General features: G+C 41.3%; 1 protein-coding gene across 1 annotated transcript; it reads right to left on the reverse strand.

Moving 5' to 3' along the window:
* Positions 1-4,527: 4,527 nt before the first annotated feature.
* LOC145359814 (uncharacterized) lies at positions 4,528-26,261 on the reverse strand. The gene is made up of 6 exons (XM_080214595.1): positions 26,146-26,261; positions 25,336-25,456; positions 23,715-23,792; positions 17,249-17,296; positions 13,070-13,581; positions 4,528-5,504 (listed from the first exon to the last, which is right to left on the reverse strand). The coding sequence occupies exons 1-6, from the start codon at positions 26,259-26,261 to the stop codon at positions 5,435-5,437; spliced, it is 945 nt and encodes a 314-aa protein (XP_080070721.1). The 3' UTR covers positions 4,528-5,434.
* Between the last annotated feature and the right edge of the window lie 349 nt (positions 26,262-26,610).

A 26,610-nucleotide genomic window follows, 5' to 3' on the forward strand; every position in this document is an offset into this window, starting at 1 on the left:
CACTTTCCTCCACAACCCAAATCCCATTCTCACTCACCTCTGCTCTGGATCCTTGGCAATCCTAGGCTTCTCCCCGGGCACATCCAGCAGCAGCCACTAGTTCTGGTGCTGCTGTCTTGCCAGGCAGAATTTCCACCCTTTATTCTGGAAAAGGCCTGATGCTGGTCACTGTTTGCATCTCCTGTACTGAAGTGATGTGGATTTGCCAATCAGAGGGCTGAACCCATGTCAATTAGATCACATTCTGCCCAATGTCATTTAAAATTCAGGTGAGATAGAATTTTCCAATGCTGTGCACCTTCAGCAATGACACCTTAAATGAAGATGATGGGATATTTCTGAACAACACAGGTCAATGACAAATCGTAATCAGTAAATCTTCTCTGTAGGCTTTGCAGAAATACCAAGAAAAAGAGAGGATAGAGTCTTTTGGGGGAACCATTAAGAACAGAGACAAGAAAAAAATAAACTTTTCTTACTCATTCATGGAATTTGAGCATCACAGGCAAACTAGCATTTGTTGCCCATCCCTAATTGCCCAGGAGATCAGTTAAGATTCAACCACATTAAAGGACATTAGTGAACAATCAACAATAATAGCTTTCATGCCCACATTTTATTAATTAAATTTAAATTCCCTTGTATGAATTGAACCCTTGTCACTAAAGCAGGGGGCTCTGGATTACTAGTCCACTTGCATTACCATCTCCCCTTTAATCAGGCCATCCCAAAAAGCTTCTGAACAGTAGCCAAATGCAGTAGCAAATTTTCACACAGCAAACAAGAAAAATGAGATATATGACAGGTGAATATATTTTTGGATGTGGTAGGAGGGAATATTGGTATGGGATATGGGAAAACCCCTGGTTATTTTTGAACAGAGTTATAGTGCAGGACTTTATGCACCCCATTGGTGGGTTTGAAGGTTTCCTGTTGCCAATCTGTGCACCCACACACTGCCTGAATATTTAGCAGATGGGGGAGGTGTGGGGCAGCCACCCATCCTTGGGCCAACTAAGGTCCTTAAGTAGTCAACTGATGGCCAGTAAAGGGCCTCAATCTGTCACTGGGAATTTACCCCGTGTGTGTGTGTGTGTGTGTGGAAGAGGAGGGGAATGTGGCCCATGTCATGCAGGAAGACTTAGCAGTTTTAGCTGCGTGGTGTCAGGCAAAGTTGGCGATCTTTTCCCAGGCTCCCGTGCCTATGGGAAGTACCCTTTCCAAAGGTCATTCCCCTCCTTTAACTATCCACTCTGGCCTCCTAAACCGAGCTGGTAGCTCTTCCAAGTAGAAGTGGAAGCCACATCTTAAAGCAATTAACATTCCTCCCTGCATTAAGTTGCTGTGGGGTAGCCATTGGGATGATGGCTGGGATCCCCACTGACATTTTAGATAGTGCAGCACAGTGCCATGTAAAATTCTTTTTTATTTAGCAGAACTTCACCTTCAATGGCCTCAGGTGAAAGTTGATAGTCTCTCAATACTGCACTTAAGTGCCAGTCTGAATTATCAGGTAAATTTTACAAATTTGCAGACTCAGTGGGAAAAGCCTGTGGTGATCATTGACTGGACTAAAAGAAATCCTCATGAACATTCCGAGTAGGTGAAGCTCTGTGCCTGAGGTGCAAATCCTTAAAATGATCCTCAATGTGCCAACACTCTACAGTGGGGCTTGAGCTCACTATCTTCTGGCTCACATGCGAGAATGCTAACTAACTAGTGATATAAACAAGTAGCATTTTAAGGCAAGCACAGAACTTTCACTTGAGCTTCACTACAAGTTTGTTAATTTTACTCCATGTAACCTGAAGATTTAAATCTGTTTTCCTTTCCAATGAGCCAACCTTCCTGCACACTACTAAATAAAGATTTCAGAAGCCAAACATTCTTGGTCATTACATTGAGTTAATTTTCTTCTGCACATTAAAGTGGTCTTGGTTATCATTAGACTGCTTCTCAATGGATTCTTGGCAATGTGCAATGTATGCCAATGAACATACTTTCAAAGGTACAATGCTTTCAAAACTGACTATTCTGCAATGTATCAGCTTGATTTAACTGTACTGATACATTTAAAAAATGTATGCTTAAATTATCTGTGCTCAACACTTGGTAAAACGTGACCAAACTGTCATTTGCACCATTCATTTTCTGCTAAAAGATGAGTTCTACCACAATTAACTAGGAAATAGAATCACTTTCTTCTCCGCAAAGTTAAGTTGCGTTATATTGAATTGTTAATATTTCGTTATACAGAATTTCATGTTGTAATTAAAAAAGAATTTTGTTGCAATGAGTGTGTGAACGCAATGTGGTCCTGAGCCACCAGACCAGAAAGGTCCTATGTTCAATTGTTGGTTGGTGTGGAATCAGCTGATTTTGGTCTAGATTGTTTAACAAATGCCTTTAAGTAGCCCCAGGGTAAAGAAAGTTGAGAATAATCAATTAGATACTCTGCTAACCATGCTGGAAAATATAAACGCGCAGGTCGTGGGTGCATAAAGGACTATGCCCTCTCTCTTATATCTGACCACAGAGGCACAAATGAGAGCAGTAATTTTTCCAAAATAAGAATGTTAATTATGCAAATTTGTTCAATCAATATCCTATAAACATATGTATTTTTACTGGGGTGATGTTTCAGACAGTTCATGCTCAAGAGAGCACTGGGTGCAGTAATGGATTTCACACTAGAGTAAAGAGGTTGAGGTTTTCCAGAAGGTAAAAGGCAATTTTCTGTCTGGTATGAGGAAATGTAAATATGAAGAAATGTTTGAAAAAACTGAAATCAGGAAATTGTAGATTCTGGGGTTATACATTCAAAGTTTTAAATTTTGAAAGAATAGGACACGGTAGATAGAAACAGAGGAATCACAGTAGCTGAGGGATCGAGTGGAGGGATCATAAGCATAAGATTAAGCGTAAAATACTTAGAACAGAGGGCTTAAGAACCTTCTTTACAGAGTAATAAGGTCAACAATTCACGTCCAGGGATAATGGTCAGAAATGATGTCAATTTCCAAGATTAGATTGATAAAAGGAGTTGAAGAAATGCAGGACCAGAATGGTAAATGAGATTGGAATCTATGGTTATAGGGAAGGTAAATGCCAACAAACTGGTCAGTTTAAATGGCCTGTTTCTATGTTGTAACATTTACATGTGGTAAGCATTGGTCTCTTCTTGTTTTGATTAATATGTGCATTTCTAGTATTTTCTGCTTTTAGTTCAGAATTCCAGCATTGATGTTAATGTTTGATTACAGCAGAGATGTTTCTGTTATCCAGTATTTGAACTCATTGTCCTTTCATTAAATGGCAATAACACTAATGTCAGAAGGTTACCATTCAAAGTGATAAAGGGTCATTGCACTTAACTGTTCTGATAATATCTATAGTACATCTGAATCGCAAAATACCCAATGTCAATTGCTGCTTAACTCTGTTCAATACTTTATGACTACAATCGGCGCATAAAACAGAATGAAAGGTCGAATTGAACTACCTATATATTGACAGTATTAATAGAGTAAATGATTGCTGTTCCAGCATTTTGGATTACAGGGTACCACAGCTTGTGGGAAACAATATCCTGAAGCTTGTTAAAAGGTTTTCTTTAAAAAAACAGGCACCGTTCCCATAAAAATCAAAAACATTTCAAAAATACCGTGGGATCCAAAATGATGTTTTAAATATAGATTTCATACCAGACATCTTGTAAATTATTTGTTATTGTGGTAACATACACCTTCACATTTCTTTGTATGAGAGACCTGAATGGCCCACATAGTGTATTAATTCCCAAAGTGGGAGCTTTTGACTTTCTATTATTTTTGTACAATTGTTTTGTAGCTTAAGTTACACAAAGAATCAATTTCACATTTCAAACCACACAACTTTAAAAACCATCCTAGTTTCTTCAGACAAACCTTGTCTTTAAATAGTATTATTTACAACAGAGCATTAAATCACACCGGCTTTCATTATTTTTGGCATCAGTATCGCTAACTGGTAATTGTAGACATCATCAAAAAGATATGGTTGATACCACTCTGAAAATTGATGAATGGGCCATTGAAGAGATCTACTGCTCTCAACGTGCAAGTCACTTAATGCTGAAGTATGTTTCCCCATACATTTGAGAAAGAGGATAATCTAACATTACAAATTAAAATATCTTACTACAGTGTTGGGAACCTCCTCAGATGCTCTTCCAATTGGTCGCTGTAATTTTAGTGGAAAAAGTTTATCAAGGTCCATCTCCCATGGGAGACATTGCTGGAAAATTGAAGCAGTCATACGAGCCTTACTGTAAGACTAAACAATTTTGCATCAACAAGAGTAAGGTCATAATTTCCTCAAGCTATTGTTTGAAACACTATAGAAAGTTAGTAAAACAGGTATTTAATTTTATAAACTTTAGATTTGTTTTCCAAAAATATAATTTTAATCATTTTCATGCCAATAAGCTACAATTTTACACAATGCTAATGGTGAACATTAGCAGTAAAAGTGATGTACATGAACTGTACAAAAATCTATTGCATGGCAAAAATGTCTAGTTTTACAGTAAAATATTAACACATGATTCAATCCTGCCAAGTTCTTTGAAAATATCATAGGTTGAACTGAACATGAGGCCTTCTGTCACCTTTCCTTAAAAACAAATTCCATTACAGGTAATTTCCCCAAGAATTTTTTTTCATGTTCAGGATGGACCAAAAGTCTCATTCTATGCTGTATCATTGTGATTCTATGAATTGTATCTTAGGCACAATTATTTTGTCAAGCTCTTGCCTCGATTTGAAATATACCTGGTTTTGGGAGCTTATTGTGGAGATGTAACAACTTTGTTCAAAACAAATTTAAAATTTCAGTACAGCAATCCTACATCCAGTTGTATTAAGTTGGCTGCAGAAGTCTTCATTTAACACTAATAGATCTTCTGTAAGTTTACTCTCTTCCAAATAAAATTAGACCAGCAAAATGTAATGGCTCAGAAATAGCTCTGGTTATACAAAATGACTGTTTTCCATAGTCCTATCAAAATATTCTCCAAAGCATAGTGCAAATATATACAGACTCAGACTTTGTTTTCTTACAATTAAAGTAAGCTGTGTACAGCACTTGTTGTGAATGGCCGTTTCAATAAAGCAAACCTTCACATTTTTGCATTCGTGACACACGTTACAGAGGCAGTATCGGAGTTTATGTTGACCCTTGTAAAGCATCTCCTCCCTGATTAAAGCAGGAAAGTAATGTAAACATCCAGTTCTGTACGATAAAAAATAAACATGTTTTTATGAATTACAATGGAGTGTAACACACTGCACACATCGATGCTGCTTTGTCTGACATTCAAGGAAAGAAATGTAAGCAGACAAAAGGCACACAGAGGCCCTGGTCCAGTTCTTGCCAGCTGATCCAAGCTGCGCTTTCACAGTTCTGTCATCAAAAGACGTTTCATTATCTTCTCTCGATCCAGTTCACGCCTCAAATTATCACCGCTGTAAACAATGGAAAATCAACATGTTTTACAAAAGTTTCTTCTAGCATTGCTAAGAGCTAGCTACCTTTTGTTAAACATTAACAATTATTGCTTTATTAGTCCATTGCTTGCTTATTCACATATGGTAACCCCTCTGCTACTTTGGTGCTAACACTTGACCAATTGAAGAAAATTGTGTGCTTTTCAACACTGAATTTAAACTTAAGAAATACATATATATTTTAATTTTCGGCTCATCAAGATGAGGGATTTTAATTCTGGAATGTTGAATCTTTTACATTTGCAAACCTAATCCCAGCATTTTGCATAGCTTCCTCTATCAATAATGGGCCTTAGCTGTAACTTTGATGGAACAATCTCTGGGTATACCAGTTTGGTATTTATCAGCCAGCATGTTCCAGAGTGAACACTGTGTATACATCATATTTTTAAACTCATTTTTCAATGCAAATGCATTGTGTTTAGTTCAAACCATTTGTTGTTTACATACATAAGAACATAAGAAATAGGAGCAGGAGTAGGCCATCTAGCCCTTCAAGCCTGCCTCGCTATTCAATAAGATCATGGCTGATCTGTCGTGGCTCAGTTCCACATTCCCGCCCTCTCCCCATAACCCTTAATCCCCTCTCTTATCAAAAACCCATCAACCTGCGTCTTAAAAATATTCAGCGAGGCAGCCTCCACCACTTCAACGGGCAGAGAATTCCAGAGATTCACCACCCTTTGAGTGAAGAAATTCTTCCTCAACTCCGTTCTAAACCGCCCCCCCTTTATCTTGAGGCTGTGCCCCCTAGTCCTACTGTCCTTTCTGAGCGGGAAGACATTCATTATGCCTGTGGAAGTATGCTATATTGATACACAAAAGATTTGAAAACTTCAACTGTTTCTGAATGTTTCGTCATTGCACCAAATAAATCTGCTGCAAACTGAAAAAAAGTTAAGATTTTTCCTGTCTACCAGTTCAAGACACCATCTACAGACTAAAATAACCATAGGAAAATATTGGAGATACAAAGTGGCACTGTTAGCATCTGATTTTGGTTGCACGTCCTTTATTACAATATTAATCTATAGCTTGAAATACAGATGGTCCTGTTAGATACTTCAACTATTTGCTGCTTTTATTTCACATTTTTAGTTTTTGCTGTTGTATGAATCTGTTTTAGAGTTTGCAGCTACATGTAGATTGGATTCACAAATAATTAGGCTGAATCTGATGTCATTTGCCATTAATAAATGCATACTGAACATCACCCCATTATTGCAAGAGGTTGCACTTTAACCAGCAAAACAAACCAGATAGTTTTCTGAAAAAGTCATAAATCCATTCTCAATCTCTGAACTAATCGCAAGGCATCAAGTTTAGTTTCAATATATAGAAGCCCACAGGCTTTTGAATTAAGTAAATTCAAGAACATGCCAGGAATGCACTATATAGAATTTTAAATAGAACAGGCCATTTAGCCCAACAAGTCTATGCCAGTCTTTACACTACACTGAACTTTTTCCCACTTTATTTAATTTCTCTCTATCAAAATTTCTTTCTATTCCTTAATCTCTCATGTACTTACACAGCATCTGTTTACATGTCTGAGGTGATTAGCACAGTGAAATCCCAGATCCTGAAGCAATAGGCTGAGCATAATGTTGTCAACAGACCATCCCATACCAATGACAAAACTATAAATAGGCTGCCCTAGGTCAACACCAATCCTGCTCTAGGCACTCCACCCACACTGCTTGAAACAGGGAAGGCTGTGGCAAAGTCCTTGGAGCCAATCATATTTCAGTGGTGCTCTATAAATATGATGGATTACGGCTGCTCAAAGCTCACCCAACTCCTCCAATCCATGTGGGAGCAAGAGATCCTTCCAAAAGACTTTAAAAATGCCTTAATTGTTCACATCTACAAACACAAAAGCAACCAGCAATTCTGTGACAATCACAAAATATCTCTCCTATCTATTCCTGTAAAGATCGTTGCCTGAATCCTTCTAAACCAGCTCAGACTACATCTCGAGCAGGGTCAATTTCTGGAGAGCCAATATGGTTTCAGAAAAGGTACAGGAATCACTGGCATGGTGTTTGCCACTTGCCAACTGCGGGAGAAGTTCCAAGTATAAAATGCTGACTTATATGCCACTTTTATCGACCTAACCAAAGCCTTAGACACTGGCAGCTGTGGATGGCTCTGAAAGATTAGGAGCAACTTTGGGTGCCCAGACAAATTCATTCAAATAGTTCGACAGTTGCACGATGGCATGCAGGCCACAGTCTGAACAAGACTGTTGTGGACAAGTTCACCTACTTAGGCAGTTCTCGTATGTTGTGTTCATATTGATGATGAGACCAATGCCAGGATTTCCAAGGCCAGTGGATTCTTTGAGAGACTTTGCTATTCAGTATTGGAATGCAGAAGGGGGAACCTAAAAACCAAGCTCAAGGTCTACCAAGCTGTCATCCTCTCCACTCTTCTCTACTTGAGTGAGACCTGGACTGTCTACTAGTGACACACAAAGAAAATCAATCACTACCATACTTGCTGCCTCTGCAAACTCCTCACTATCAAGTGGCAAGACAAAATCTCAGACACAGGTGTCTTTTGGAGAACTGGCATGGTCATCACCTTTACAATGTTAAACCAAAAACTGCTCTGATGGCCTGGACACCCGAATGCCTGACAACTGACTCCTAAAGCGAATCTTCTACAGCGAACTGCAAAATGGAGCATGACGGCCAGAGGAAATGCTTCAAGGATACCCTCAAAGCCTCCCTCAAGGGCTTTAGAATTGACATTGCATCACAATAAACACTGAATTTAAACTTAAATTGGGCAAGGGCCCAGGACTATTCAGCCTGGAGAAATGCAACTACCAAAGGTACATCAGCATACAAGGAGAAAAGAATGGTGCCAGGCCAAAACAAGCACAGAGTATGTAAAAACTAAGAAAATAATGTCCCCTTCAAGCCTCACTGTCCTGTCCTCACTGCACTAGAACTTTTTGTGCTTAGATAGGCTTTATTTGCCATCTTTGCACACAGACAGCCCAATGTCTGGAGGACAAATGAAGATGGTCTTCTTTAATACTGAAGGACAAATGATGATGAGAAAATTACCAAAGTAATAATTTACATTGTTTAGGGGAAGCTATTACAAATATGAGCTTTTACAAATTGGATTATTTTTGTACTGTCTCCTTAATTCAAGGTAAAATTGAGTAGTGAAGAGGCACATGTGATTTTTGCCCATCAAGCATGAGAACTGATGGGCCGAGGGTGGGACCTGCTGACAGCAGGGTGAAAACAAAGCCAAGGATGGCTGGCCTAACTTTGCAAAGATCTTTAGTCTTTTTTGTGTAGTAAGAGAAATAGAGAGAGGCCCCAGAGACAAAAGGCTGTAACTGGTGTGGTCAAGAGAATGAAGAAAGCTGCAAGTCCCTGGTGAGCTACAGGCAGCACTTGGGAAGAAGGGCAGACTGTGATGAAAGAGGCACATCCTGTAGCAATCTAAAGATTTTGGAAGATTTGACCTGACTAACACAGAGGAGAAGTCACCAGAGTGGGCTTTAAGGCTGATAGTTGGTTTGGAAGTTCTCCAAAAACTGAGAGAAGTGCCTTTTGGCAGTCACTCAATGTTACAAGTTGGCGAAATGGGAAGACCTGAGCCCATTAGAAACTGGGAGTGGCTGTGGAATGCTTCCTACAAAAACTGTAATCCAATGTAAAATTTGTTGCAACATAAATATGTGCTACAAGGGGCTATCAGTTCCATTAAAACATTAATAAAGGTTATCTTTTTTGTAGTTTAGAGTAATAGTTAATATTAATGTTTAGTCAGTGTTGCTTTTAGTTTTGTTACAATAACAGCCTTAAAAATGGACACTTGTTGTGCAGATCCTTAAAGTTGTTCATTGGGAGTTCAAGTATCTTTTTATAAGTTATTGGTCATAATGTTAGAAACATCTCTTCTACATTTAACTTACATAATTTAAAAGACTAAGCCACCTCTGAGTCTTCTCTGTTCTAGAGAAAAGAGCCTCAGCTACAAGGCTGATGGATACTGAAGGGGCTTTACAAATTGAAAACATAGCTCAAAAAAATGAAAAATATTTAATTTGTTTACAGATTCTATCAGCGAAGTCTGTTATCAATCTACGAAGGAGTCCTGTGTGAGGATCCATATTCTATATGCATTTCTGTAGTCGGTTTTGTACTAGTTTTAATTGTTTTGTAGCCATTTCATTTTGCTTATAATATAATTAATTGTTTATATATAGTGGGTTTTAGGCAGCATTTGGTTCAAGACCAAATTGATTGTACATCATGTGACTACAGGAGCTAGATTACAGATCTTGAACAAATATAATTAGGTCCTCAGGCAGCATTTGCTGAGAAATATGATTGATTAGTATACAATATATGCATAACCTTGTAAATGTTCCCCTTCATTTACAACATTTGTAGAGTACGTAGATATACAATCGGGCGCAGCTAACTTATAGTCTATCAGTTTATAGCAGCAAATCAATAATAGTGTGAAATGTAATTCCTGAGCAGGAACGAGGAGAGAGCCTGGCCTTTATCCAAAGACTCTCCATGGGAGGTTTTGGTTCTCTTTAATGGCCAGCCCAACTGTCTTGTTTCAGAGAATCATTTGCAAGGCCTGGAGGTTTCGGCTGCCATTTACCATCAAATTCAGCCATGGTGTGACAGTGGGCAGAATTGGGGTCATGTTAGATAGGAAGAGGAGGACCCTGGGGTCTCACACATTCAAATTTTAATTGAGGGGATTGAAGAAACACTCCCAGACCTCGTGGTCACAGTAGGAAACATTTTTGACTTGCTTTGGAGCATCTCCTCTTCATTAGCATTTTGGTCAAAATCTTGGCATTCCTAATCTAACAGCACGGTGGGTCTATCTACACCATGTGGGTTACAGCGGTTCAAGAGAGAACTCACCACACCACCCTTATCAAGGGCAATTAGTGATGGGCAGTAAATGCTGACCTTGCCAATGATGACCACATTTCAAGAATGAATAAAGAAATTAATAACACAGGGGTCTTATGAAGTATGGGTATGCTACCTGAGGGCAGAACATGGGGCAAACAAACCTAAATAGGATAAATTAGCTTATGAATGCCCTTGCTAATAAAAAAGCATAATCATGATGGAATGTTTGTATCTAACGCTAAATGGACACAAAATCTGTTTTCCACTACTCACAGATGTCAAGTTACTGAACTTCTATAAAATGGCTGGCACTGTGCCCTTTATAGAAACATAGAAAATAGATGCATTTGGCCTTCAAGCCTGCCCCACCATTCAATACAGTCATAGCTAATCATGCACTTCTGCTTTCTCCCTATACTCCTTGATCTCTTTAGCCTAAGGGCCACGTCCAGCCCTTCCTTGAACATATCTAACAAGCTGGCTCCAACAGCTTTCTGTGGTCGAGGATTCCACAGGTTCACGACTCTCAAAGTGAAGAATTTCTTCCTTATCTCAGTCCTGAATGGCTTATCCCTTATTCTTAGACTGTGATCCCTAGTTCTGGACTTCCTTAACATAGGAAAAATTCTTCCCACATCTAGCCTGTCCAGTCCCATCAGGATTTTATATGCTTCTATAAGATCCCCTCTCATTCTTCTAAATTCAGTGAGTACAAGCCCAGTTGATCCAAACTCATATGTCATTCCTGCCATTCAGGGAATCAGTTTGGTGAACCTTCGCTGGACACCATCAATAGCAAGAATGTCCTTCCTTAGACTAGGAGACCAAAACTGCACACCATATTCAAGGTCTGGCCTCACCAAGCCCCTGCACAACTGCAGTGAGATCCTTACTCCTATAATCAAATCCTCTTGCTGTGAAGGCCAGCAGGCCATTAGCTTTCCTCACCGGTTAATGGCATGCTGGCTGTTAACCGTTCCACCATGATACTCAGGTCACATTGCACTTGCCCTTTTTCCTAAACTGCCACCGTTCAGATAATAATTTTCCTTCCTGTTTTTGCCACTAAAGTGGATAACCTCACATTTATCCACATTACATTGCATTTGCCAAGTATTTGCCCACTCAGTCAGCCTATCCAAGTCACCGTGCAGCCTCTTAGCATCCTCCTCTCAGCACACACTACCATTCAGTTTAGTGTCACCTGCAAATTTGGAGACAGTGCATTCAATTCCTTCATCCAAACTATTAATGAATGAACATAAATACTTGGGTGGGATTAATTCAAACTTGTATGAAGATTAGTAAAAGCAAACTACTGCAGATACAGGAAATCTATAATAAAAACTGAAAATGCTGGAAATACCCAGTAGGTCTGGCAGCATCTGAGGAGAGTGAAAAAGGTCAGGATTCTCCAATCTTGTCTTTGGTGGGACATGTTGCGAGTAAGAATAGAAAATATAGCGTTCCAACCAAAACCCCATTCACTCTCGATGGAAGATTTTGATTATAGTATGAACACTACAGGTCAAAACTGGAAAAAGTCAGAGGCATGAGAAGGGAGAAGAGGAAAGAACAAGAAAGATAGGTTGGAAAAACATGACAGCACCAACAGATGCCACCCACCTCAAAAACTGTGAGAAATGGCTATGATCTGAAATTCTTTAGTTCCATGTTGAACTTGGAAGATTGTAAAATGGCTAATCAAATTCAGACCGTAAGTCCTGATAAGAGATCATCTATCTGAACCATTTACTGTTTGTCTCTTCCAGATGCTATCAGACCTGCTGAGTATTTCCAGAATGCTCTCTTTTTTTGCATAATCGTTTGACTTGTCAGCTGGATGTGATGATAACAAAGCACAAATAAGTTAGTTAAAATCCTCAGAGATATGGACCATTTTTCTTGGCACTTGAACTGTAAGAGTTGAGGTAGGCAGAACTTGAAGTTTTTCAATAGTGTACTGAAGATTGCATATACTGCAATTGTATGCAATTCCTTTTAATTAATATGGAGTTAACAGGGAAATTATTTATTTTTACCAGTGTACAGCACTGGAGCACTAATGGTAGCATAATTCTAAAGACTCCTGAAGCACAAAGTTGCACGATTTATTTATCTGCATCAAAATGATATTAAATGCATTTGTTGCTGAATCATTTATTGGTGTATTGCTGTTGCATTTTAAATTGGGATCTCCTGTGCTCTATTCTGTTATGTATGCTGATGACCCAAGAAACCTTAGCATATCATATTGATATTAATTGCAATTCTTCTCATTATGCTTTGTAATTCTTAACTCTGTGTTTCTTGTTCTTCTCAAGCCATTTGTATATCTGAGGTGTATACATAGCTGTGACAGAGTTTTCATTACAGTTGTAATCTGCTTAGTTATATTTTGAAAACCTAACATGGTTGTTTTACCTTTCAGGTGTACAGTGCACATTTCCAAATGCTTTCCCATTCGACTTCTGAAAGGAGAATTTGTCTGTATATGATGTGGGGTATGATAATTTAGTTGGAATCACCAAATATTTAATACTGGGATTAAATGTAAACAATATTGGAAATGTTACAGTAGCCCATTAAATAATCATTATGCGCTCTTACCTGTCTGTTGGAGTGGGAGTATGTTGAATTGGTGGGAGTGGATCACTTAGATACCTAATTGCATGCAAAGGCATTGCTGATGGAGAAACACCCGGATCAGTTGGATGTCTAACCGCATGCAAGGGTGTTATTGATGATTTTCCTGGATCACTTGGATATCTGACTGCATGCAAAGGCATTATTGATGATGATGCTTCTTGGTCAGTCCGGGGTCTATGAGCATGCAAAGGCAATACTGATGAAGGTTTTCCTGGTTCAGTTAGAGGCCTGACTGCATGCACAGTTGTTACAGAACATTTTCCCGGATCAGTCAAATGCCTGATGGCATGCACAGTTGTTACTGATGATTTTCCTGGATTGGTCACAGGCCTAGCTGCATGTACAAATGTCACTGATGAAGATTTTGATGGATCGTTTGGAGATCTAACCACATGCAAAGGTGTTACTGATGAGGATTTTCCTGGAGACGGTGGAAAGTCATAACATTGCAATAGGCTTTCAGTTAATTCAACCTGGAAATGACAGACAACAACTGTGAGAAATGACAATGTAACTAATCATCATTAACAAATATTACAGTGGAAACTCCATTATTCATTACGCCAGATCCCTCTGATGGAAAATAGCCATTTGGTTCTGAAAGATCTATGGTGGAGCAATGAAGATAAGCAGATCATCAACTTCCTTAATCAAAGGAACTGGACTTACTTAGTCCATCAAAACTCTTTAGAATTTTAAAATCTCTATCAGCCCTCATTGCTCAAATTCCTACGTTTCAAGTATCTCCTCATAGTTGTAGTTTCCCATCCAAGCATCAGCCCCGTGTAGTGATTTGTAAACTGCAAACCATGGACCCCCTTTGGGTCCAGAAAATAGTAAGCAGCAGCCACAGGAAAAGCTTGGTGTAAACCAAAAGGATGTTTTCCAGATACTCACTGCCATTGCCCACATTGTCTCTGGCAATGAGGCCTCACGGCAATTCCATCATCAGGCAAACATTCCTCCAGTGACAGAGTTACCAAAGGAAATTGAGGCTATAACTGCATACACAGAATATTGCAGGGCACCACTTTAGACCAAGTGCTGATAAAATATTGATTTTGGATGTGTGTTGGATGTAACTGTAAGAATTAAATTCTATCCCTTTGAGCTTGTTTAGTATAATGAAAATAATTTAGCATGCTCAGGTGTTTTGCCTCAAGGATTGAGACCTTAGATAGCAGGCAGGATATTAAACTCACCCTCGCTATCTGTGAGAATTCTGGTGGGGGCTTAAGATCCAGCCAAACCCAGAAACTGTAAATTTCACCGGCAAGAGCTAGATCTTAGATTACCCTGACAACGTAATCAGGTTCACGCCAATACATTTTAATATATTTGCATCTAATTGACCAACTCCCCACGTCGTCATCATATATTGAGCCCTTACCATAATTTCAATGTCATGCCAGTGCAGTTTACAACAGGGTCATCCAGGTATGGACTGGTGAGGGGAATTCCCCCTCGGGGCATAAACCTGAGTATAGCCCTGAGGGGAGAGGGACATGGCAAGGCAGTGCACTGACTCTGCACAGGTTGCCACCATGCCAACCTATTACAGGGGCAGACTCTAGTGGGAGCCTCATGGGGGAGGGAAGATTCATTTATTTGTGGTGATGGGCAGACGGAGGTGGGAACTGGGGATGCTGGCCAGGTTCGGGGGCAAAGGAATGGGGAGGGTGGTGCCAGCACTAAGTATTTGTTGGTGATAGATGCTGGCTCTGATCATGGACGGAGGTGGTGGAGGTGAATGCCAGTTCTGATCACAGAAGTGGGATGGAGGAGCCCCTGTGACCTCTGTGGTGGGGGAGATTATTTTTCAGGGCACCCTTTAAACATGGCGCTCTGTTTTCAGTGCAGCCAGGCTTTTGGCCCCATTCCTCTATATGACGGCTGAAATACACACACCTTTTTTTTGGGACAAAGTGTGGTAAGATCTGGAAAGAAAACCGGCCTATCTGTCTGGCTGTGTTTTTTGCCGGACCCAATGCTCTGACAAATTCTGGTAAGGTCACTCCCTATGTGCTTTTTTCAGATGCAAAACTGAAGCCCAATTAGAACAATGTTAAAATTCTGTTCAATGTGATATTATTAGGAAAAGCACTTTCCTCTTATCGACATGAATGGAAGAAGTATGTATCAAGTTGTACTTAAAGCTTTGGCAATTAAGGAAACAGATATAGCAGATGATGAAAGAGACAAAACATTTTCTGAGCAAGAGACATCCTGAAGATAATGTTCTTGATGCATGACACCAATAGGTCATACATTAATCTTCTCTGTAGTTTTATCTGCATCAGAATACCAAGGTCAGACTACTCCAGCAGTGTGCACTTGAAATATCTGATGGCAACTTTAATGTACACTATATTTACAAAAGGATTCATGTTAACACAATTAAAGACTGCTGACAATATGAGGAGCAGGCACATCATAGTGTGAACCATTGTGCAACTCTGATTTGACATCAGCGTTGCCATTTTGGAACTTTGCACTCCAGCCTACTCCCCCAATAAATCTCACACAGCTGAACATAATGTTAAGCAGCATGAAGCACACCCTAGAAACTTCTGGGGTGCATGGTGTCACAGTGGTTAGCACTGCTGCCTCATAGCGCCAGGGACCTGGGTTCAATTCCCAGCTTGGGACACTGTCGGTGTGGAATCTGCACATTTTCCCCATGTCTGCATGGGTTTCCTCCGGGTGCTCCGGTTTCCTCCCACAGTCCGAAAGACATGCTAGTTAGACATTGATCATGCTAAATTCTCACTCAGTACACCCGAACAGATGCTGGAGTGTGGCGACTATGGGATTTTCACAGTAACTTCATTGCAGTGTTAACGTAAGCCTACTTGTAACTAATAAGTAAACTTTTCAAATGCATCAACAACTATCTACAGGTACACTGCTGAATTTTATTTCTTCTTGCTCTTGCTGCAATTCTATGAGCGTTCTGTGCTCTTGACAGTCAATCAAAGTTTCAGCAGCGCACAGGGAGTGGTATGCCATGTGCTACTTTTTTTTGTTGATTTAAAGGCTTTTTGCTGAACAGTTGCTCCCTGATATGGATGGACTGGTATGCTTTTCTCTTGGCATTCAGCACAAAAAGAAGAAGAAGAAGAAGAGACCATGCAAAGCAGAACAAGTTATTGGGAGCTGAAGGAGGAAGGGCAGAACTGTTCCAAATTTGAATCATAAGACAACTAATATTTTACACTTCAACAACAAGGTTAAAACTGAAATCTTCCACTTGCTGCAGCCACAACTCCAACCTCACAGCAGGGCAAGGACTGTATTATTTATAGCTGTCAAGATCCACTCTGCTATAGGAGACCTAAGCAACATCTCTCACTTTGCAGTGTACTACTGCATAAAGGTGACTGCAGCTTTCTATGCAAAGAGAGACTATTTCACCTCCTGTCCTCTTGTCAGAAAACAGTAGGTGGAGTGAACATGAGGGTTTGCAAGAAATTAAGCATCCCCATGTTGCAGGGTTGCACTGATGGCACATACATGCTTTGAGTGTGCCTCATGTCAACTTAGGCATGTACTTGAACCAGAAAGAATTCTATCCCCTCAACATGGAGCTGGTTTGTGACCATAGGCAACATATCATGCAGATTAATGCCTGGTCTCTCCTCACTGTCCCAGTAGTGTTCAATGTTAAGAGCAAGGCGTATTAGACTACCCATGTATCTGGCAGCAATCACAAGTCCTTCATTCTGTGGCAGTCTTCTGTAAGACCTTTACTTCAACTACCACAAAAGGCTGGCTACTGGAGGGAATAGTTATCTGCTGACAACATGACTAACAGTGAGAGGTGATCTCATTGAAGTATATGAGGTTGTTTCCCTGGCTGAGGAATATAGAATGGGAGGTGGGGGGGACCTCATGGGAGTTGCAGCGTAAGGGGTCCATCATTTAGATTGTATGAGTTACATTGCTTGGAAATATCCAAGTTATTAAACTTTTTCATGATTTATTGGCTAACACCTGGATGCGTACGCTAGCAGAAGCTATGATGCAAAATGATGGAATACATTACAAATATATCCCAGCAAAATATTCAACATAGTATGTGCTGACTTTGGTTAAAAAATTTACCAAGTCTGCAAAAAATTTTGATTGCAAGGTACTTACTGGAAATTGCGACAGAGGTGAAAAAGGATGGGCTGGTACTGTCTTTATCTGCAAAATTAGAGAAAACTCAAAAACATCAAAACAAATAATACGCAGTTGCTGACAAAATAGCATTAGAATAATGAACTAAAAACATCAGTATTATCAGAAGTAAATTCCACACAAATTCCTTTTTATTAATTTTGCATTTGCTTGGATGAGAGTAGCTCCAACAACACTGAATAAGATTGACACCATCCAGGAATGAAGCAGCCTGCTTGATTGGTAACCTATGCATAAACATTGGCTCCCCCTGCCACTGATGCACAGTCATGATGTGGGTATGCCGGCGTTGGACTGGCGTAAACACAGTAAAAAGTCTGACAACACCAGGTTTTAGTCCAACCTATTTATTTGATAACATACTCACAAGCTTTCGAGGGGACTGCCTCTTCGTCAGGTGAATGGAGAGTTCTGGTCTCAAACAGAGCATATAAAGCACAGACAGTTTAGAGATTACTGATTAAAATGCGAATCCTTACACCTAACCTGCTGTTCAAGACCTGAAGTGGCTGATAATGTGAGTGGAAGGGGCACTGATCACAGTTTAAAGAGATGTGTATTGTCTCCAGACAGTACAGTAAGTGAGTTTTGAGGCATGGTACATTGGGGAGACCATGCAGACGCTACGACAACAGATGAATGAACATCGCTCGACAGTCACCAGGCAAGACTGTTCCCTTCCTGTTGGCGAACACTTCAGTGGTCACGGGCATTCAGCCTCTGACCTTCAGGTAAGCATTCTCCAAGGCGGCCTTCACGACACACGACAGCGCAGAGTCGCTGAACAGAGACTGATAGCCAAGTTCCGCACACATGAGGACGGTCTCAACAGGGATCTTGGGTTCATGTCGCACTATCTGTAACCCCCGTGACTTGCCTGGGTTTGCAAAACCTCACTTACTGTACTGTCTGGAGACAATACACATCTCTTTAAACTGTGATCAGTGCTCCTTCCACTCACATTATCAGCCACTTCAGGTCTTGAACAGCAGGTTAGGTGTAAGGATTTGCATTTTAATCAGTAATCTCTAAACTGTCGGTGCTTTATATGCTCTGTCTGAGGCCAGAACTCTCCATTCACCTGACGAAGAGGCAGTCCCCTCGAAAGCTTGTGAGTATATTATCAAATAAATAGGTTGGACTAAAACCTGGTGTTGTCAGACTTTTTACTGATGCACAGTGCCAGCAGTGCCTGCCATTTACATGATGCACTGCAGGAACTCACCAAGGCTCCTTAGCAGCACCTTCCAAATCCACGGCTAAGACCATCTAGAAAGGCAAGGGCCACAGATACATTGGAACACCACCTCTTGGAAGATCCCCTGCAAGCCACACACCATCTCGACTTGAAATGGAATGGAAATTGCCGTTCCTTCACTGCTGCTGAGTAAAGATCCTGGAGCTCCCTCACTAACAGGACTGTGAGTGTATCTACAGCACAGAGAATTAACTTCATCCTCCAAATTCAAGAAGGCAGCTCACCACTACCTTCTCAAGGGCAGTTTGAGATGGGCAATAAATGCTGGCTAGCCAGCGATGCCTGCATCCCGCAAATGTTTTTAAAAGGTCCTTACAATTGAACTGCTGAGAAATAATGAGCTAAATGGAGGTTTCTTTAATATAGATATTCTGTAGTTTATTTATTGTATTTTGTTCCCCTATACTCCATCGTTGCTTCCTTACAGGTAGGGATGGATAATTTACCTTGTACCCACAAGTACCATTAATGCTGTTCTTGCTTTGGAGGGTAATGCAACATTCATCTCAGATCCCTCCTTTCCTCCCACTGGTCTAATATTTAACAAACCAGCTAAACCAGACTTGCAACTCAATATCTGGGTAATTATCAGAAGAGACTCTGTACTGATCACAGAATTTTACATTACAGAAGGAGAGCATTTGGCTAGTCGTGCCTCTGCTGGCTATCCAATTAACCCAAAAACCTTGAAAGGGTTAAAATAATTGAATGCAGTAGCATTCCACTGTGAATTGAGTACTGCAAAATTGCCCAGAAAGTTGCTGTGAAGTTGTTTCTGTGAAGTTTCCAGTTACAGATGAGTTACATAAGCAAGATGATAAAGGGAAAAGAGGATGGGAACTTTAATAACCACAAGGACAACAGCCATAATAGCCAAGGTCTGCAAGTGTGGATGTTTGGATGGTATAGTCATGTAGTCATTAGTAATTGAATATTATAATTAGACAAACATTTAGAGGCTATAACTGGTTAACTATATTCACTTTATATAAATGAAGTAATTAGAACTATTAGCTGTAATTGGACATCAATTACTTCACAACAAATGTACACTTGTGACTGGTATATGCAAATTACTTGTAAGATAAGCAAATGTATAATTACAGTTGCAGTGCATCACTCAGGAAGTCTGTATGCCACTTTATGGAGGCAGACTTCCCTGCTATGGCTTGAATAAAGGCTGGTTTAAGTATTTGTCTGGTCTCTCGAGGGAAATAAAGTACAAGTTGGCTAGTTGGTGGGTGAAGTTTCCTTTTCAAGTACTTATCCAATACTCTCTTGAAGGTTAATATTGAATCTACTCCTACCACCCTTTCAAGCAGTGAATTCCAGATTGTGAGATTGTAAAACTGGTATCCAAGACCTTACAAAAAACAAAGTTCCTGTGTCATGCCATTCCTTCCAAACAACAGACAGACATCAATGTGGTTTAAATGTGGTTTAACGGTGAGTTGAACTTCCTAAAGAACAATGTCAGGAACTTCATTTACATGGATTAGCATTTTATGCATGCTGATTAAAAGGCAATCTTATTGGAATTAACTTCATCCTCCAAATTAAGTTTCTTGTCAGTGAGAATCTGGAACAGGCATCAGAAGTCTCCCAGTACGGCCCCTGGAGATAGTTCGCAAAATGCTGTAGTGTTCTATGTTCTACGAAGTGGAAGATTCTTGAAGAACCTGCTCCATTGGCTCGGTGGTTAGCACTGCTGCCTCGCAGTACCAGGGACCTGGGTTCAATTATTGGCTTGGATCACTGTCTATGCGGAATCTACACATTCTCCCCTTGTCTGCATGCGTTTCCTCCGGGTGCTCTTGTTTCCTCCCACAGTCCGAAAAACGTGCTGGTTAGGTTCACTGGCCATGCTAAATTTCCCTCAGTGTACACGAACAGGCACCGAAGTGTGGCAGCTCGGGGATTTTCATAGTAACTTCACTGCAGTGTTAATGTAAGCCAACTTGTGACACTAATAAATAAACTTAAAACTTTGAAGCAGAGAGAGACTCGCTCCGGGCCAGGTGAGGAGGGAGAGACTCGCTCCGGGCCGGGTGAGGAGGGAGAGACTCGCTCCGGGCCAGGTGAGGAGGGAGAGACTCGCTCCGGGCCGGGTGAGGAGGGAGAGACCCGCTCCGGGCCGGGTGGGGAGGGAGAGACCCGCTCCGGGCCGGGTGGGGAGGGAGAGACCCGCTCCGGGCCGGGTGGGGAGGGAGAGATTCGGTCCGAGGTCAGAAGAAGCTGAATGTGATAATGAGAGCACAGTCATGGGGGTGCATAGTGAGAATGAAAGGATTCATAGCCCAGGGGTATGAGAGACAGAGTCTGTTTGTGTAAGTGTGTGTGTGTGTGTGTGTGTGTGTCTGGTGAGAGTGTGTGGGTGTGATTTTACTGGCCATTCATGCCCATCTACCACTGCAAGTGAGGATGGAAAATTCGGTGCTTTGCCAAATCTCCGTTCACTGCAGCAGGACCGGAAAATCCCACTGGCATGAATGACTGGAAGATTCCGTCTTTGTGTCTGTGTGTGTGTGTGAGGATTGGGGGGGTAGGCGGGGTGGTGGTGGTGAAGGGTGTGTGTCTGTGTGTGTGAAAGAGGGTTCTCTGTCTTGTGTGTGAGACACAAACAGTGAGAAAGAGAGAGAGAGAGCCGGAGAGTGGAAGAGCAATGGGAGATTGAGAGGATGGGGGTACATGCTCCTGGCTCACTCCCAGTGTCAAGGTTCTCATTCAAATTGTTTCTTTTAGTACATCAGCTTTTTAAGAAAAATCGTGCTTCATGTTGTGCCAAACTTTATCTGAAATTTGCTCATTGCATCCCCGCTGAACATCAAGTGTGAGACAATTGAAATCTGGCACTCCCTGCCCCGGCACAATGTGAAAAGATTGGACAAACCTGATTGAGAAAGTTCAGCTTTATGGCTATATTTAAGTGGCATGCACCTGGCATGCTTTGCCTTTTCCACAACTCTGACATCCATAGATGTTGCTTTCTCCTCTTAGTACCTCATGTAATTTCATTCAAGCATCTTTAGCAACATGGTGCCAGGCCAGGACAAGGGAGGCAGGTGAAGACTGGAAGGGGGTTTGGTAAGGTGGATGGATGGAGTGAAGGCTGGACAGAGGAGACAGGCTTAAGGGGGGGAAAGGCAGGGAGCTAATGTCTGGGAAAGTGGGAGAGGGTGGAGTCTGTTAGTAGGCAAGGTTATTGGTGCTGGTGGTAGAGCCTTAGGGATGAGATCATGGTACCGGCGAGAAGAGAAACAATACAGAGAAGGGAGTGGGGTGCGGTAGGGTGGCAGGCCCTGGGTTAGAATCTGGTAGATGAAGGTCTCATTGCGTGGGCCACTGGTGGCTCAAATAGTGGACACAGTCAGGATAATAAGAACGTAAGAACATAAGAAATAGGAGCAGGAGTAGGCCAACTAGCCCTTCGAGCCTGCCCCGCCATTCAATAAGATCATGGCTGATCTGTCTTGGCTCAGTTCCACATTCCCGCCCTCTCCCCATAACCCTTAATCCCCTCTCTTATCAAAAACCCATCAACCCACGTCTTAAAAATATTTAGTGAGGTAGCCTCCACCACTTCAACGGGCAGAGAATTCCAGAGATTCACCACCCTTTGAGTGAAGAAGTTCCTCCTCAACTCCGTTGAGGATGGGCATGGGTTTGGTTACAGGTGCCAGCACTGAGAGGAGCAAAGGCATTTGAAGGTGGATGGCGATAGGGTCCAGGTTAACAGGGAGGTTTAAGAGTGATAAAGGAAAAAGGAATGATGATATTGGGCGTGTCTGGGTGACGAAGGGAAATTGGTGAGTGACAGGAAGTAGAAATTGGTGGAGCGATTTTGAAAGATGAAGTGCACCATTTTTCCAAACTGACTGTGACCACACAGTTAGTCCATGAGATCCCTTAAGGCGGGAAGAGGGTTTTTTGGGTGGGTGGAGTACAAGGTCATCACAAATGGCTGACTGAAGGGACAACGTAATAATTATGAGGCAACTTGATATTCTCCTCTCTATGGTGAAGCCCACATTGCAGCAGGTTTGTTCCTGACATGGCTCTCAGAAAATTAAGGTGTGGAACTGCCATTCATTGTGCCATTTGCCATGGTTATGGTCACAGGCAGGGATGGAGGGAGGTAGACGCCTCTAAGGGGCGCAGCTTGTGGATTTAAACCGTCATCCTCTAGATGAGTGCTCATCACAGACGAGAGGTCATGCTGTTTGTCGTTCTATACTGCCAAGGCAATGGTATTCCTATAGAGTTTTGAGGGAAATGAGTGCAAGCAGAAAGGTATCTGTGTATGGCTTCTTGCACATGGCTTTCGTCATCCTGGTGAAACAGCAATGTCTCTAGCAACGTCTAAATGGAAAAAGGAAGACTGGTCTACAATCCTCCAGGACATGCTTTACCAATGATGCAGACTGTAGACAACCCAGCCTTACTAATGGCTCTCATCCAGGTGAGGAGAAGGAAGATCTGTCCCCTGTTGGCACATGGCTATGAGCAGCAAGAGGCTGGCAAATGTGGGCTAGTCCAATGGCCTGACCATGGATGTATAGCTCCACATCTGTGTTGCTCGCCAACCACTCTGATCAGATCCTTGGTGTCCTATTTATTCCTCCACCTGCCTCATGATCCATGCTGTACATTTTAACATTTTTGCCAAACAATTAATGGTTTTCTTCCAAGTACTTAGTACAAGGTTAAAAATGGAGATAAGGTATTAAAAGGAAAAGAATATAAAGAATCATGGTGCATTTTAACAACTTGCTGATTACGCATTTATATTTTTAGTTTTTGACCAATACCATCTCTGATGTTAGTGACAAACTGTAAAAATAAAGGAAAGGTAGAATGGCCTAACTAGGTAAGTGGTTTCAACCTGTGCCACCAAGTGGTGTAAAAATGCATAGCTTTGATTACTTCTTTCCTGATAACCTGTCCTTCAACATGAATTATCACAAGAGGAAATTCAACGAATAGTGGGAAACACAGGGATAATCTTAAAAGAGGAAACGACTCAGAATAAGACAAATTTCTACAAAGGGCAATCAGCACTTGCAGCCAGCAGCTGATTTTAGGATTTTTTACTGACTGACAACATACTGAATCAGTATAATAGTCAATAAACAGGATTATTTGAAATGCCAGACACTGAACACAAACCAGAGGAGTAGCCTCAGTGAAGTCCATCAGTAGGTCTCCAGGAGCAGCTAACTCTGTATGCTCTTCTTCCAAACTATTCTATAAACAGAGAGAAATTACAAATTCACAAAAGGAAGGGTTTCAAACAATCTGGATCTACTTTACATTTTATTTAATTACCTCTGTCTAATGGCAAAAAAATCAAAGAAAGTTCCAGATGGAAGAAATGTTCAGAAATTCCCGCAGTGTGAAAATGGATTGCAGACAAGCAAGTGATGCTGCCAAGTAAGACACACAGTTCACAAATGCGGAACTAGTTTTGAAATACTTAATAACTTAAATTCTTAAAAACTTAAGCACAAGTCCCAGACATGTGAGCGGCACAGTGGCAAGCAGTGCTGTCTCACAGTGCCAGGGATTCCTGGATTGGGCCACTGTCTGTGTGAGTTTGCACGTTCTCCTCGCGTCTGTGTAGGTTTCCTCTGGGTGCTCCGGTTTCCTCCCACAGTCCAAAGATGTGCAGGTTAGGTGGATTGGTCATGCTAAATTTCCCCTCAGTGTCAAGGGAACTACTAGAGAATAGGGCCTGGTGGGTTTGTGATCGGTGCAGACTCGATGGGCCGAACAGCCTCCTTCTGCACTGTAGGAAGCTATGATTCTATATGTTGAAGAAGCGGTGTAATAACTTGCTTTTTGTTGGCTTTGCACATTACACAATGATGCTGGAGAAACTGGATGAAAAAAAATTAGGTTTAGAAAAAGAACGATGGTGAATACCAGGATAGGCATTGTATATTGTGGCTGCAATGCTTCCTATCAAACTGATGTTCACTTTAAGACCATACATGAAAAATGGCCACTTCAGCAAATTGCCTGAGGACAGCTGACATGCATGAAGTCAGAGTCCAGTATGCATCAGTATATTCAGAAAAGCTGATTTGATTCATGCACTCTGATCAGATCCTTGGTGTCCTATTTATTCCTCCACCTGCCTCATCATGATCCATGCTGTACATTTTACTAAGAGAACAGTAGGTAGTAATTTTTATATACTGTATACAGCAAATAGGGACATTTTCTCCCTCACACCTCACCCACCATTCAATATTTTCATAGCTGCTCTTCTACCTCAATTTCACCTTGCGTTCTAACCCCATATCCCTTAATTAAAATCGTTAAATCAGATGAAGGGCCATCAAACTGAAACATTAACTCCATTTCTCTCCACACTTGGTACCTGAGCTGCTGACTACTTTGAACATTTTCCGTTTTTATTTCAGATATTCAGCATCTCCAATATTTTGCTTTTGTAGCTTAACTAATCATTTGGTTCATTGTTGGTGATGATCTTGCTGTATACAAATTGGTTGTTTAGTTTCCTTACATAATAACAGTAACTACACTTCAAAATAATTCATTGGTCCTTTGAGACATCCTTAAGTTGTAAATGATGCCAAATAAAGCTTGTTCTTTCTTATCAATGTTGAATACTTCAGCTAAGATTGCATTCAAAATATGGCGACTACCATTACATTACAGTTAACATGACAGTAATAGTTTAACATATATTTAACAATTGCATTTTAACACTATACCAGTAGGTTATATTGATGCAATTACGTTCTTAAAATAAAGCCTGTACCTTGATGCAGGTGGGGAACTGTAACTGAACATCCGGATCGGGCTGTTTATTGGCTGGAGGAGGACTGCTTCGAGTGGCTGCAGCTAAGGCAGGAGGCAGGTCATCCTCATCACTATGGTTACTGTCAGAAAATCAAGGAGTTACTATAAACACATTCATCTTCATCAGGAAAGATCACAATTTGCGGAAATATGACACCAACTAATCCATTAAGAATCAGCTTTTATGATTAATTGCTCGCTGTGCAAGAGTTCAGAACTTCTCTACGCAGCTCTGGGACATCTCCTTTTACACTGAGTGCAAGGAACTCTGAATCAGCTTAAGCTTGTCCACTAAAACTGTCCTTCTGTATTCTTTGGGTACCAGCAATGGAACCACTAGCTAACCATTTACCTCTCTAAGCCTTCAGAACATATCTGAAGAAGAGGGGATTCAGGAAGAACCACCACAGCGCTCACTCACACCCTCCACCAACATTGAGTGACAGACAAACCTTGATGGGTCAGTAGTAACTCAAGGTTAGACTTGGAGTCACTTTCTAGAGAACATCTCACAGACATGTAGCCTCTGCAGTCAGAGGCAGGGACAGTCCAGGTCTCCGGTGCTTGGAGGGTTGCTGGAGACGAGCTCCCCTGACCAGCCTCAATCAGATGATGAGCCTCTGGAAGTGGCTGCCAGCTCACTGGTAGAGATGCAAAGTGAGGCAATGGAACATTGGGCAGAGATTCACCAGTCACTCATCAGAGTAGAGTGCAGGATGGAGGTGTCCTGATGCTTTCGGTCTGATGTCGTGGCTCTGACATGCATCACTTCAAGGCCACCATTGAAAGGTTGTTGACCACCATTAGAAGACCCTGGTCCAGCAGATCCTGCTGGATTTGCTCTCTGTCCTGCACACCATTGTCACACACTCTGGTGGACACCATCGGGATATTGGCCACATGGGAGCAGGCAGTTGGCCCTCCCTCCAGGTGCCCCTTCTCCTGCAGGAATCAGGCTGGGATCTTCTAGTTGCACTAAACTACGGAAGAGATTGAACATTTTTCCCCCATAATACTCAGCAAATTGAGTACTTTTCTATCTTCAGCTATTTTATTTGCCTGCACAAAATAGTCAAAACTCTCAGTATCAGATCTCGAATCAATCCACATTTTCATCAAAGGCTCCCATGGCACCAATAACTCACACCATTTTCCTAATTAATGGAGGCTTCCAATTCCATACATTGCAACACATTTCCAGCAGCTACCTTGATTTTCCTTTCACACATGGTAA

Source organism: Carcharhinus amblyrhynchos, chromosome 2 (genome assembly GCF_965287045.1).
Source record: "Carcharhinus amblyrhynchos chromosome 2, sCarAmb.v2.hapA, whole genome shotgun sequence".
Taxonomy (NCBI): Eukaryota; Metazoa; Chordata; class Chondrichthyes; order Carcharhiniformes; family Carcharhinidae; genus Carcharhinus; species Carcharhinus amblyrhynchos.